Here is a 14310-nt window from a genome sequence, read left to right on the forward strand (position 1 = left end):
AACTAGTCCATTTTCATGGGACCTAAAAACAAGAAGGTGATTTGCAAGCTCATGTCTTCTCCACTGATCTGTCTCCCAGGTTACAGCTGCTTGGTGAGGGGATTCCTGCTTCAGAGGTTCAGTGTTCGATACGTGGCTTTAGTTTTCACGTTAAAATGAGTATGTGAGGTTCTGTAGGGAAGGAAGGTTGTGTGTATCCCTCTTAATCTTGGGAACTCATTGGCTGAGAAATGTCATTTGCTGAGTTTCATACAGAGCTAATGGTATCAGATGCTGCTGCGCCCCAAGTAGCCTGGTAGAGTTTCCTGTCTCTTCCTGTTGTCCTCTGCTAATCTGATGCTACTGCATTAGTGCTCTAGGCATATGAGTAACGCACTTCAAAGTTAGGTGAGATGAATCTGGGCTTTCAGTGTCTGAGAATCAGCAGAACAAGTTAAACTAAGTGTATTTAACTGGAAGATGTGGTCTTTCTGTGGAATATTTAGTGATTATCAGAGGAGTTAGTAAAACTATAAATAAATGTCTTTGTAGCCCTTTTTAATCCTGAGTAGCCATTGCTGTTTCTGTGGTTATCTGGATTTCAGTGCGGGCTCTTGACCTGACTCTGCTCCTGTTCCTGTCTCCTTCCGTCAAGAGTTCAAGCTTGTCACTGTTTCCAAAGCTTTCTACAAATCCACTTCTGTCTATTCAGCCTTTTTTTTTTCCTAAAAGCTTTGCTCCCTACTTTTGGCTTACTCTAAGATTAAGATTTTACAGTTAAACATCAAAAAACTTAGTTTTCATATTAATTAACCCAATAAACAGTCACATACTGATGAGGATACTCATCAGCTAGTTATCTGCTCTCCTTTTATCTAAATGCTTTCCCCCTTAGCTTTAAGGTCTAAATATGCCAATTCATTGCCTTTTTGTTTTGTGCCTGTTCTTTCTGGTTTGTTTCAACACCTAGCCCACAACTCTAAGGAAGACTTTACAGAGCTTAGAAGGAATACATCTCAGCCAGTCTGGGGCTGTCTTAACATTATATGTGGATAAGCTGCTGTGCACTCCCTTCCGTGTGCTGGCACGCATGGTGGACATGCTGGCTTGCCGTCGGGTAGAGATGCTGCTGGCTGCAACTTTGCAGGTAGAGATAAATCATTTCCTTGGTAAATAAGATTGGGCAGTATCATCAAGGCTAGTAATTGAAAGTGCAGTGTCCAAGTGATTTCATTGGAAGGGAGTTGCAGTGTGTAATAATAGAACCCTGAGTCTCCACATTGCACTTTTTCTGCCTGTAATTTTCCTTATCTGTTCAAGGCTCATGTGGGAATTTTACTTATTTCTTTCCTATAGAACAGCATTACTCAGTTACCAGTTGAAGAACTTGATAGAATTCAGGAATACCTTCAAAGCAGTGGACTAGCAACAAGGTAAGCAATACTAATTTATTGCAATTTAAGTTTAAGCCCATGCAAGTTTTAAATCTCAATTGAACTTAAACCTTTCTTGTTCACGATGCTGAGTTGATTTGTTTTGTCTACTGGTGAAACTTGCCGTTTGGCATTGTATGACTGCATATATCCCACAAAGACTTTACAAGCCTATTGCTTTTCTCTCTGAGGATTAGAATTGGCTTCACTGGATGTCTTTCTGTTTTTAAATGATTAACAAAACTGAGTGAGTTAGCTCTCTCCTCATGTGTTTTTCTGTTTTCAGACACCAAAGACTTTACTCACTCTTGGATAGGTTTCGTCTTATGGTAGCACCAGATACAACTAGTCCTTCACCTCTGGTTACCTCACACCCACTAGATGGAGAAGACCAACCAGCTTTAGAGAATGTAATCCTAGACAAAGTAAGATTATTTTTAGAGTCACTAAAAGTGCCTTGGCTGTAACCAAGCTGCTGCTCATTAGAAAATATTTAAATACAGCTTATTTTTGTTATGCAGTTAATGTTGTCAGGTTTGTCAGCGAGTCTCGGCTACGGAGCAGTGAATGATTTCCTGCGTTGGCTGGCTGTTGACGTTAGGATCAATAATTAGCACGTGCATAGATGGCTGTTGACAGTGATGTGAACCACTATTAAGTTTTGTTTCTTTGTGTAACTTTAATGGGGATATTTGCATAAGGTTCAGCAGAGACAGATCTGTACTCTAGCTTGTCTATCTTCATGTGTTTGCTGCAGTGGTCAGTTCTTCATTCCCAGTCTCTTGGAAATTAAGCATTATGTATTTCCATTTAGTAGCTTTAAGTTATGTTCTCTCTTTTGTGTGCTTAGATGCATTTATTTCAAGTGGGGTGGAGTGCTAAAGGCTTGCCTTTAGGACCTTGCTTTCTAGTTCACCCCATAGCACAGATAACTTATGTACTGTTGCTTCTAAAAGGGTAACTCGGCAAACTGAGGATGCCCAGTTATCAGAACGACCACAGAGAAAAGCCGTAACTGAGCCTCTTTGTGTTCCTTAGTTGAAGTTGTTTTATTATTAACTAATTCCTGTAGGCTCATCACTGGCCATTTAATGAGTAAATACACAATGCTGTGTGGTGGTTTCTATTCATTTCAGTGATGTTCATCTAGTGATTTACTTGAATCTGAAGACTTTTCTTCCTTTATTTTATTCCTGGGTGTTACTTGCTATTCCCATGGTCACAGCACCACCGAATGTGTTTGTGTAGCTGCTAAGTGTTCTGGTTTTTCTCCTAGATGCTCTACTTAGCATTAGAATCTTAATGCACGCATCAGTGCTGTGTGTTAGGCTTCTCTTTTCCCTGTTTTCTATCGAGACACTATGAAAATTAACATCTTGCCAGTGAATATCCATTGGTCTGGTTTCAGATTATCTGTTCACCAGTTGTCTGTTTCACCTTGCTTTTCTCTTTCAGTTGTTCTGATGTTAACGTGGCTTGGTGATCTCTGAAGTGCACCATAACACAATGCCAGCGAGCAGTTCTCCCCCTGCTCCATGAACTGTATTTTCTGAAGCAGATGTGAAATAAACTTCTTTTTATTTTAATTATTAAAGGACTGGTATGTGTCACTAGTGAGGTCACAGTGTTACGTCAAGTCTGATTCAGCACTGCTGGAAGGTGCAGAGCTGGTTAATAAGATTCCTCAGCCTGACCTGAACTCCTTCATGACCAGCAAGGTAACTTCTCTTGTCAGATGAAACACAGTCAGCTGAAGAATATGTGATTGTTTTCAATCTTCACGTTGCTAGTGTTGATGGATTAGATTATTAAGTAGAATTAGTCTAAATTTATATAATACTGGTAATTCACTTAGTGAATTACATTTCAATTTGGAAGCTGAAGTAGTAGAATGACATAACTGCTTTGGCTGGAAAAACCCTTTAAGATTCTTGAGTAGAACCATTCTCTAGCTCTACCAAGGCTGGTGCTAAACCATATCCCTCACACCTCTGCCTCTTTTAGACATCTCAAGGGATGGGAGTTCAACTACCTCCCTGAGGATCCTGTTCCAGAGCATGGGAACCCTTTCCGTGAAGAAGTGTCTTTTAGTGTTCAACCTAAACCTCCTCTGGTGCCTCTCATCCTGTCACTTCTTAGCAGGGAGAAGAGACAAACCCCCACCAGGCTTCAACCTCTTCTTGGGAGTTGCAGAGGGTCTCCCCTCAGCCTCTTTTGTTTTCCAGACTAAACAGTAGATGCTTCATTTCTGTGTCTAGCAGTGCTGCCAGAAGTAGCTTTCTAGTAGTACAGATTGGGTGTACAGAGTGAGGTGAAGGTGTACTGCATCCTGCAAAAATCCTCTTCTGTTTATAGATCAGCCTTAAGCTTTATTCACTTACTGATCTGAAAAATTCAGACTAAGCATATTGATATTTTTCTTTCCAATACAGTAGTGTTTGGAATTAAAATGTAAAACAAATTTGGGCTGAAATATGCTATTGTTTGACCACAACAGAGCCCAGGTCATAGCACAAGTATGTAATTAAGATGATGAGAAGTTAACATTTTATTACTATGCTGGAATTTTACTGTCAGATACTTGGCTTCTCTTTAATGCAATTTCTTTACTTTCTGTTATTTCATTTCAGGAATTCAACCTGAGCTTGTTAGCTCCTTGTTTAAGCCTTGGCATGCATGAAATATCCAGAGACCAGAAGAGCAGCTTCTTTGAGACAGCTCGGAGGGTAACTCTGGATCATGTGTCTGCTGCTGTACAACACCTTCCTGCCAGCCACCAGGTTTTTCAACCACTGTTGCCAACTGAACCATCAGCCTACTGGAAAAAACTAAGTGATATCTTTGGTAATAGAAATAATGGTCTTTTTAAGTTTATTCTCTCTTCTGCAGAGGTACTTTACAGATGTCTTGTGAATACCTGAACTTACTGTTTAAAAAAATCTAAATTAATCAAGGTCCCTGGCATAAAACTGCTTGTGAAATACTTCTGAAAAACATTTATTGAAGGGGAAGAAACCCCAACTGCTAGATTTCATCCAGTCTTATTTTATAGGAGATGAGGGGATGTTTCAGTCTGTGATGACACTTTGCCGTGCACTGGCTCAGTATTTGCTGTTACTCTCAAAACTGCCTGCTGGTCTCCGTGTTCCTCCTGACAAAGAGGATGATATCCTGAAATTCATAGTGATGTCAGTGGAGGTAAGAAACTGGAGTATAATTAAAGATGTGAGGAAATGTTGGGAAAGTGAACAACTTCAACTGAGTAAATTCGTCTGGGCAGTTTTCTTACCAGCAGAAATCTCTTCGGTGGTTATTTTATTTGACCTGTGTTGGTAAATCAGGTGGGCTTATGGGCTAAGGGCAGCTTTTTGCAAAGAGAGGTTAATGAGAGTGATGGAATGGTTTGGGAGGATGGCTCTGCACTGATTTTTGGGGCACTGAACAAGCAGAATATAATGCTCATCATTTTCTTGTGCTTCAAATAACTTCTGTTCTCTCAGGAGAAGAAAAATCATTATTACTTGGTCATAAAACATTCCACGTTGCTGAGTAAAAAACCAAGCAAACAAAACATCTCTGGTTAGAAGTTTTTTGATTGTGAGAATTTGTTCTTAATGGGAATTTTTTTTGCTTTTGCCCAGGCACTATCTTGGCATTTAATGCATGACCGGATTCCATTAAGTGTAGATCTTGAAGCTGCTCTGGATTGTTGCTGTCTGACATTACAGCAGCCTAATCTCTGGAATCTGCTGGCTTCTGCAGCTAATGTGACATATGCCTGCTCCTTAATTAATTGTGTTAGATTTATCATAGAAGCAGGTAAGTCCAATTTGAACAGCTGCGAGGAAGTGTTCCTAATAAATTGTTAGCCATCACTGATCAAATGCTGAGTGTCTGGACTATTTCTGTCTTAATTGTTTTTTCACCCATTTACTGCTTTTAATTTCTGATCTCAATTTTGTGTTTACTTTTGAACTTGGTGGATGCCTTGGAAATGCTAAATATTTGGCTGCTATGTGTGGTTTGGGGGAGAAAAATGGCATGTGAGATAGGTAATGGTTGTATTTATGTCTTAATTCAGTTGCTGTTGAGCCTGGTAATCAACTTCTTAGTCCTGAAAGAAAGAAGAATACTTCAAAAGGCTTGAGTGAAGGTGAAGCTGATTCAAGTACACCGAGTAAGTGGTGAATGCCATTTGGCTTTAAACTTTTAACTGAAGAAATGTTTTTGGGGTACCTTTTTATATTAGTTTTATCTTTTTTTTTGTTTTTAACAACGAGAGTTCAGCTGAGGCCTTACTTATATTTGATAAATATTAATTCACTATAAGCTGATATCTTTTGAACAGGTATGGTTGGTTTTCCTTGAAAGGCAAATACAAATGCAGGTTTTATTTGGGGAGGGATTCTATTAACTGTAGACTGAGACTTCTACAGTGTTGTGTCAGTTTCCAGTTCCATGTGGGAGAGGTAGAATTGAGACACTGTTGCTCTACTGGGCATTTTAAGGTAAGGCAGTAAATAAGAAAGAAAAGGAATCATTTAATGAAATGTTTAAAGTGATTAAATGAGAATTAAGGATTTGTTCCTTTAAACCAAAGGAATCCATGTCTGTACGTAGATTTCAGGACACAGTTTAGTGGCAGCAGTGGTCTTAGGTTGAATGTTTGACTCAGTGATCTTAGTGGTGTCTTCCAACTGAGGCAGTTCTGTGAGTCTCTGAATTGCCAGTATTTCTCCTGAAGAATGGCAAATTGATTCCCTGCCCTTCCACAGTATGGGAGCACTACATTGATGAGAAAGTCAGGTGTCATCCATGAGTGTGGGGAACACTGTCTTCCGTGTCCAGCTGCAAAGGTGTGCTGCTAGTCAGATTTAGCATCAGGCCAGCTGTGAGACTTTCTCATAGAACAGCTGAGTTTGGTCACTTGAAATGCTCACAAATGCTCTGTTAACTGTGGCCCATTCTGGCTGCGGTTTGCATGTGAGCTGCTCTGCTGACAGATCTCAAGTACTGGTGATCTCTAGCACTGAGGCTAGCAAACAACATAAGCCATTGGGAGGAGGATGGTGGCAGGACTCTCCAGCTAGCTGGAATGTTGTAGAATGTTTGTTTGTGTTCATCCTTATTATGGTTTTGTCCTTTTTAGACCACACACTCCTTCATTAAGCATTTTTTACTTTTCCCTTTTGAAATCATGTGTCTTTTGAACAGATTGCTAAAACTGAATTTCTTTTTCTCCCAATAAAGAAGCTAAGCACATTACTGCAGCTTGTGAAATGGTAGCTGAGATGGTGGAGTGCTTACAGACTGTCTTGGCACTGGGGCACAAAAGAAATGCCAGCATCCCAGCGTTCCTTACTCCTGTCCTGAAGAATATCATCATCAGTTTGGCAAGGCTGCCTCTAGTGAACAGTTACACAAGAGTGCCTCCCTTGGTAGGTTCGTTGTGCTTTGCTTTTCAGCACTTAAAAAGTTATTGAACAACTCTTTTGCAAACCAAACATGGTACTGCAGCTCACATTTTATGTCAGTGAAACTTTACCCTTTGGCTAGTTCGATCAACCAGCTTGTCAGTTTATAAACACTGAGCAGCAAAACCTTGTGGAGATGTCAAATAAGAGCTCACACAGATTTAAGAACACCTGATTAATATTTCCATCTCTTGTTGGTGCTGTTAAATGAATTTGATTTGATAAACTTAATATCCAGTATTGGACATATTCCTAGGTAGTTATTAAGTAGAGGAAAAGGGAATTTCCTGATATGTGCAAGGCCATTTCTTTGTCCTTTCTTTTCTCAGCACTCTTTGTTTTTGAGGACATGTTGGAAGAGGGGAAGTTTTCTTTTATTGGGCTTCTCTTGCCCACTTTTGCTTGTATCTTCATGCTTTTTCAGACATCACTAATATGTGAATTGGTTTCCCTTTCCAACATCATTTCTGCACAATCTTGGAGCCCTGTAGCATTTAAATGTTAACTTTAATGTGACAGGAACTTATTGGAATTTAGTAGATTTCATATCCAATATCCAAGCTTGTAAAATATGAAAAGAAAAAAAAAAACAAAACTAAGAAAAAACCAACAAAACCAAAGATCAGCAACCTCCCAAAGTTAGAAATACTGTGTAAAATGGCTTTTATCTGTGTAAGATACTCAATCTTTCTCTGAGCTCTTCTCTCTTTGGAGAATTGCTTCATTTACTGGTGTCGCCTTGCATATGTATTTATAGCTGTCATGTAAATACTATTTCCAGTTTGGATAAGTAGGCTTCCTTTATGTTTCTTCAGGTCTGGAAATTAGGCTGGTCACCAAAGCCTGCAGGTGACTTTGGCACAGTTTTCCCTGAAATCCCAGTAGAATTTCTGCAGGAAAAAGAAATCTTTAAGGAGTTCATCTATCGTATTAATACCCTTGGTATGTACAGAACTGAAAAGTGAACCAGTTGGCTCTTAGCTGTGTTGTGAAGTTACTGAATAACTGAATCTGGGTACCATGTTGTTGCTTCTGTAGAAGAGAGATAGTATTTTGGAGCAGGTTACTAATTGTGCTGCAGTAACTCCTAAATATTGCTCAATGAAGAGGAAAAAAAAAGAAATCATAGAAATAAAGCCAAAAAACTATTCCACCTCAGGGAGATGGTTTCTGGAACACACACTTGACACTATGTTTGAAAATACTTAGCTCCCCTCCCTCTTTTTTTTATCCATGCAAAGTATATAAATAGAATTTAGTGTCACACTTGGTATTTCAGTTGAGATCACAGAGGTGGTGTCATCTTAAAGCTTCTGGATATGGTTTACTGAATGAGAGCAGTGGAGCTCCAGAGTTCAAATCTGTGTCTTCTCTAATTTCAAACTGTTGCCCCTCATCCTTTGGAAACAGTCCCTCTGCAGCCTTCTCCTAGCCCCCTTCAGGTACTGACAGGTTGCTGTTAGGTCTTTATGGAGCCTTGTTTTCTGTCCAGGCTGAATAGCCCCAGCTCCCTCAGCCTGTCTGTGTTGCAGAGGTGCTGCAGCCCTCTGATCATTTTTGTGGCCTCCTCTGGATCTGCTTCATCAAGTCTGTGTCCTTCCTGTGTTGTGGGCTCCAGAGCTGGACACAGCACTGCGGGTGAGGTCTCCCCAGTGCAGAGCAGAGAGGCAGAATCCACTCTCTCCATCTGCTGGCCAAGCTGCTTTTGATGCAGCCCAGACTGCCATCAGCCTCGTGGGCTAAAAGTGCCTACTGCTGGCTCATGTCCAGTTTCTCATCCACCAGAACTCCCAAGTCTGCAGGGCTGTTCTCAATCTCATCACTCTCCCAGCCTGAACTGATACGTAGGATTGTTCTGGCACAGCTGCAGGACCTTACACTTTGCTTTGAAATTTGGACAGTCACAGTATTTAAATGTGCATAAGAACAAACCTGAGCAGGACCATTTCTAAAGGGTTCCTCACTTCCTAAAATAGAGCAATTTTTAAATGTAAGCTGTAGCCATTAGAAACAATGCCAGATTGAGTAGGAAAAGGTACAGAACTAAATCTCTGGAAACAATATACCAATTTTTAATGCCATTCCATGTCTAACTTTGTATTGAGATGTAAGTGACCATCTCTGAATGTCTCCATAGGATGGATCAGCCGTACTCAGTTTGAAGAAACTTGGGCTACTTTGCTTGGAGTGCTTGTAACTCAACCCATTGTAATGGACCAAGAGGAGAACCAACAGGAGGTAATGGATTTGGCTGCACTTTTTAATTACATTTGACTTAAACTAGGAAAAATGTTTCTATTAATGAAAGCCTCTAAAGCAGAAAAGTTAAAATTAAAACTGAGAAATTACTTCTACTTTAGATTTTCTTGTTCTCATATCCCTGTGAGTTCAAACATGTCCATCTTCTGGTTTAAAGCTTCTGTAAGCGTTGTCAATAGAGTGGAAAACTTGTGTGAAGCTGTTTCAGCTTTCTGTTACTTCATCAGTCCACACACACACAAGGTTCAAAGTTTGCTTGATGAAGTGTTTGGGTTTAGGCACAATAGGAGTTCCCAAAACTTAAAGAGAAAATGCTTAGGTCAACTAGATGTCTGGGTGGAAGAAGTCTAGATGTCAGACTTCCTAAAGGTAGTTCAGTGGAAGGTGTCAAACTGGTCCTTAGGGCTTTCAGCATCTTTTTGGCTTGCTTTGTTTTTTGTTTTGTTGGTGGTTGTTTTAGGGTTTGTTTTGTAATTTCAAATTACAGTAAATTTATTTTACAGGAAGATACAGAAAGGACCCAAATAAATGTTCTTGCAGTCCAAGCCATAACCTCCTTGGTGCTGAGTGCAATGACAATACCTGTCGCAGGCAATCCAGCAGTCAGTTGTTTGGAACAGCAGCCCCGCAACAAAGCTTTAAAAGCTCTGGACACAAGGTTTGTTCATACTCCTTCTAAAATTCATAACAGCTACATTTGTGTTTAATACACAACTTGTAATGGCTTCATCTAACTGTAGCAAAAGTAACTACTGAATCAGAATTGGTTTGGTTGGAAAAGCCCTTTAAGATAATCCAATCCAACCATTCTCTAACTGTGCCAAGGCTGGGGATAAACCATGGCCCTCAGCACCACATCTTTTCTCATGAAACACCTCCAGGGATGGGAATTCAACCATCTCCCTGAACAGCCTGTTCCAGAGAACTCTTTCAGTGAAGAGGTTTATTCTGATATCCAACCTAACCCCCGCCGGTGCAATAGAATACTTTGAGAGAATACATTGATCTTGGTACGCTGTGATATGAAACTTGTATTGTGAGTGCTAAAGAAGTCCTTGGCTCAGGCAGTGGATGGATAGAAATGAAATAGAAATTGAGGTCTTTGGGAGACAAACAATGCTGATCCTTACTTGGTGCTCTGTTCTTACCTCTTGTCACTCAGAGTTCCAGGCCAGTTCCTCTCTTCCTGTCATTTGATAGTAGAGAGAAGAATCCAGTCCTGACCTGTCCCAAACTTACTTTCAGGGAGTTGTAGAGAGCAATGAACTCTCCCCTCAGCCTCATTTTCTCCATGCTGAACACCTCCAGTTCCCTAAGGTGCTCCTCACCAGACCTGTTCTCCAGACCCTTCACTAGCTTTGTTATACTTAGCTGGATGTGCTGCAGCACCTCAGTGTCCTCATAGTGAGGGCCCCAAAAGTGAACCCAGTACTCAAGCTGTAGCCTCACCAGTGCTGAGTCTGACAGGAGGACAATCCCTTTCCTGGTCCTGCTGGTCACACTATTGCTGATCCAGGCCAGAATGCTTTTGGACTTCTTGGCCACCTGGGCACACAATGGCTGTGGTTCACAGTCAGGTACAGAGTCTTGTTTTTAAGCAAGAAGTAGGTAAAGGTGGATCTGTTTACACAGACCTTAAATCGTGAACCTGCTGAGTTAAAAGAGATGGTATCTGATTAAAATGTAGTAACTGTGCAGGGTGTATTTCTTAGTGCTTTTCAGTTTTAGCATCCCTGATAAAGAAAATAACCCCAGCCACGTAGCACTGTAAAGTAAGCTGGTCAGATGTACACCGAGTAGTTTGAGATAAAATCTGCTTACATTCACTTCTGTTGGGCTTTCAGGTTTGGGAGGAAGCTAAGTGTTATCAGGGGAATTGTTGAACAGGAAATCCAAGCAATAGTATCAAAGAGAGATAATATTGCTACTCACCACTTGTACCAAGCGTGGGACCCTGTTCCCTCACTTTCTCCTGCTACTACAGGTAAGTGCCTTTATGCTAGGGAAAGGGGGAGGATGAATTTATTTTATTTAAAAAGTAGAAAATATACTCTGGATTTTTTTTAAAATCAAATTTGCAGGAATTGGAGTAATTTTCACACTTACTTTGTTGTATGTGTTTGAAATAGTTCTTGTTTTGTTCCAGGTGCTCTGATCAGCCATGAAAAGCTTTTACTGCAGATCAATACTGAAAGAGAAATAGGAGATATGGATTATAAACTGGGGCAGGTTTGTTAAAGCCTTAAGTCTTGCCTGAACTTAGATTTGTAGATGTAGTATTTATTTCACCAATTAAATAATGGGTATTAGTGAAAGATGAAAACTTAAATACTGAACTCATTGCAGCTTTATAAAGCCAGCATGTTACCTACAGAGCCTGTTTATAACAATACTAGGCATTAGACATCCTGCTTGAACAATGAAGGAATGGATGTTTTAGCTTAACATGAACAATCATTTGATGTAAGGGTGTATTTTTGTCTAAGAAGGAAATCTGAGCTATGGGAAACAAGTAGCTGTGTAAGGAATTGGCTGGATGGCCACACTCAAAGAGTTGCAGTCAAGAGCTCAGTGTCCAAACAGAAACCAGTGACAAGAGGCGTCCCTCAGGGGCTGGTACTGGGGCCAGTGCTGTTTAACATCTTTGTCAGCAACATGCACAGTGAGACAGGCACTGTGAGGATGTTAAATGTTGTGCTTCTTTTCCTTTTGGTTTTTTTGTGTTGCAAGGTCTCTATACACTCCATATGGTTAGGAAATAATATCACTCCCTTGAGAGAAGAGGAGTGGGGTGAAGATGAAGAAGATGAGAATGACACACCTGCTCCTTCCTCACCACCAACCTCTCCTGTTAACACCAGGTGTCTAGGTTTTTCTTGTCTCTCCTTTGCTGTGTCAATAACCATTTTTTCCTCTTCATAGAACCATAATATTGAGTTCATTAAGCTGAGTTTACCACAGAACCATAGAAGGAGATGATCTGTGAATTGGGTGCTGGTAAATAATGGTATCATTTCCAGTGATGCTATGATAGCTTTGCTACGAGAATGGGCTGAGGGAGCAGGGATTTTACGGCCTACAGAAGACTCCAGGGGTACCTTAGAGTTGCATTCCAATACCTGAAGGGATCCTACAGGAAGGCTGCAGAGGGACTTCCATGAGGGTGTCTGGAGTCAGGACAAGGGGGAATGGTTTGAAGCTGAGGGAGAGTAGGATTAGACTGGATTTTAGGAAGAAGTTACCCATCACGAGGGTGGTGAGACTCTGGAATAGGTTGCCCAGGGAAGCTGTGGATGTCTTTACCCTGAGGATGTTCAAGCCCAGGTCTTAAGCAGCCGAATCTAGTTCAGAGATGTCCCTACCCGTTTTGGGGAGGTTAAAGTTCCCTGAGATCCCTTCCATCCTGAGCCATTCTAGGATTCTATGAAGTGAAGAATTTTATCAGTGCTTAAGAAGAGCCATTTTAACTCTCGGTTACTGTACCCTGCAGGAAACACCGTGCTGGTGTAGATATCCATTCTTGTTCTCAGTTCTTGCTGGAGCTGTACAGTCAGTGGATATTGCCATCAAACCCCAGCAAGAGGACACCAGTCATCCTGATCAGCGAGGTGGTGCGATCGGTGAGTCTGAAGTGTTCTTCAGAGTCATAACTGAGGACACATTGCCAAATGTTCAGAGCTAGGCAGAGTTTGTAAAGCATCTTTTAGCAGGTGAGAAACAGTGAATTTTGTAAAGCATCTGCTCACAGATGAGAAACACTGATCATTTATTTGTTTGTTTTCCTGGCAGTGTTTTTGTATGAGCAGCGCAGAAGTAGAACTTGAGCAACTATTGCATTAGAACGGTTTAAACTTGATAGGCATCTGAAGTGTATTTTCTGCTACTACACCACAAACAACTTACTGCTGGTTAATGATAGTCAATATTTTTACTTGCCTGTTTGCTAAAAGTAAATTTCAGGGTTTTGCTTATCCTACCTCTAAGAAAATAAAGATGAAACAACAGTGTCTTAGAGGATTAAATTGGCTGCTAAAGTGTAAAAGCAAAACTAGAGAACACAGGTGTGGAATGTGACAGCCATTATTCACTATCATAAAAGGCTTCAAATGAAACTGTCCTTGGAAAAGAGTAGGTATTGTGAGATTGGGATGTTTTAGTGCCTTGTAAATAGTAATGTTCATTCACTCTCCAGAGTTGTTTCTATAGTGGATTTGGAACAAAGGACCATTAGGAGGCAATTGTTGTCTGAGTGGGATGGTGGAATTAATTCTGGACAGCAGTAGTTCTTCCAGACGCTTGCGTTAATGTTTGCACATTTAATGATCCAGGAATCTTCTGCTGGCAATCACAGCAGAAGGAAGAATCAATTTTTGGTTCTCTGCTAATGGGGTTTTTGATACTCTGTTTTGATTTGTGCGCAGCTTCTGGCAGTTTCAGACTTATTTACAGAAAGGAATCAGTTTGAGATGATGTACACAACCCTGACAGAACTGCGAAAGGTGCATCCATCAGAAGATGAGATTCTTGTGCAGTATTTGATACCAGCCACTTGTAAAGCTGCTGCTGTCCTTGGAATGGTAAGAAATTTCCATGGAGGTTTATTGCAAATTCATGAGCATCTAGGTTAATTACTCCTCAGCTTCTGCTGTGAAGTCTGAGTTACTTAGAGTGATGTGTCTCTAAGAACACCTCTTAGCTGATCTGCATGTTATAAGAAGTAATAGGATATGCATTAAGAGCCTCTCAGAGGCTGCAAACATCATCTCCAGTTGCCCCACATTCAAACAGAAAGGTTGGTTGTTTTGGGATTTTTTGGAGGTTTGAGCTTGGCTTAGATGTGCTTTTTTATTTAGCTTAGTTTCAGTTTTACCTTTGCCCTGGACTCCATTGTTACATTTCAGGCCAGAAAACAGGAGTCTGGAAAAGCTTTTGCTAGATTTGTGTTACAGGTGAATGGCTTCAATCTCTTGAGAGGCTGAGACAGTGCATGCCTCCTTTTCTTCAGAGAAAACAACTCCAGTTTCTTCAGCCATTCCTCATGAGACTTGTTCTCCAGACCTTTCAACAACTTTGCTCTTCTACAGATGAACTCCAGCACCTCAGCTTTTGTTGGAGCCTTGCCAGTGCTGAGTCAAGGGGGACAATCCCTTCCCTGGTCCTGCTGG

The 14310-nt window shown here is 40.7% G+C and overlaps 1 protein-coding gene across 1 annotated transcript in view; it reads left to right on the plus strand.

Annotated features, from left to right (window-relative positions):
- Positions 1-14310, plus strand: part of HTT (huntingtin) — a 76393-nt gene that overhangs the window by 51227 nt on the left and 10856 nt on the right. The window contains exons 44-60 of the mRNA XM_064151601.1: positions 950-1126; positions 1336-1412; positions 1699-1837; positions 3008-3130; positions 4043-4256; positions 4465-4610; positions 5054-5231; positions 5494-5589; positions 6663-6850; positions 7702-7828; positions 9024-9124; positions 9649-9803; positions 10990-11129; positions 11292-11374; positions 11876-12006; positions 12636-12765; positions 13567-13722. Coding sequence (XP_064007671.1) covers positions 950-1126; positions 1336-1412; positions 1699-1837; positions 3008-3130; positions 4043-4256; positions 4465-4610; positions 5054-5231; positions 5494-5589; positions 6663-6850; positions 7702-7828; positions 9024-9124; positions 9649-9803; positions 10990-11129; positions 11292-11374; positions 11876-12006; positions 12636-12765; positions 13567-13722 — 2361 coding nt within the window. The remainder of the gene's footprint in view (positions 1-949; positions 1127-1335; positions 1413-1698; positions 1838-3007; positions 3131-4042; positions 4257-4464; positions 4611-5053; positions 5232-5493; positions 5590-6662; positions 6851-7701; positions 7829-9023; positions 9125-9648; positions 9804-10989; positions 11130-11291; positions 11375-11875; positions 12007-12635; positions 12766-13566; positions 13723-14310) is intronic.

Source organism: Pogoniulus pusillus, chromosome 11, assembly GCF_015220805.1.
Source record: "Pogoniulus pusillus isolate bPogPus1 chromosome 11, bPogPus1.pri, whole genome shotgun sequence".
NCBI classification, from domain to species: domain Eukaryota; kingdom Metazoa; phylum Chordata; class Aves; order Piciformes; family Lybiidae; genus Pogoniulus; species Pogoniulus pusillus.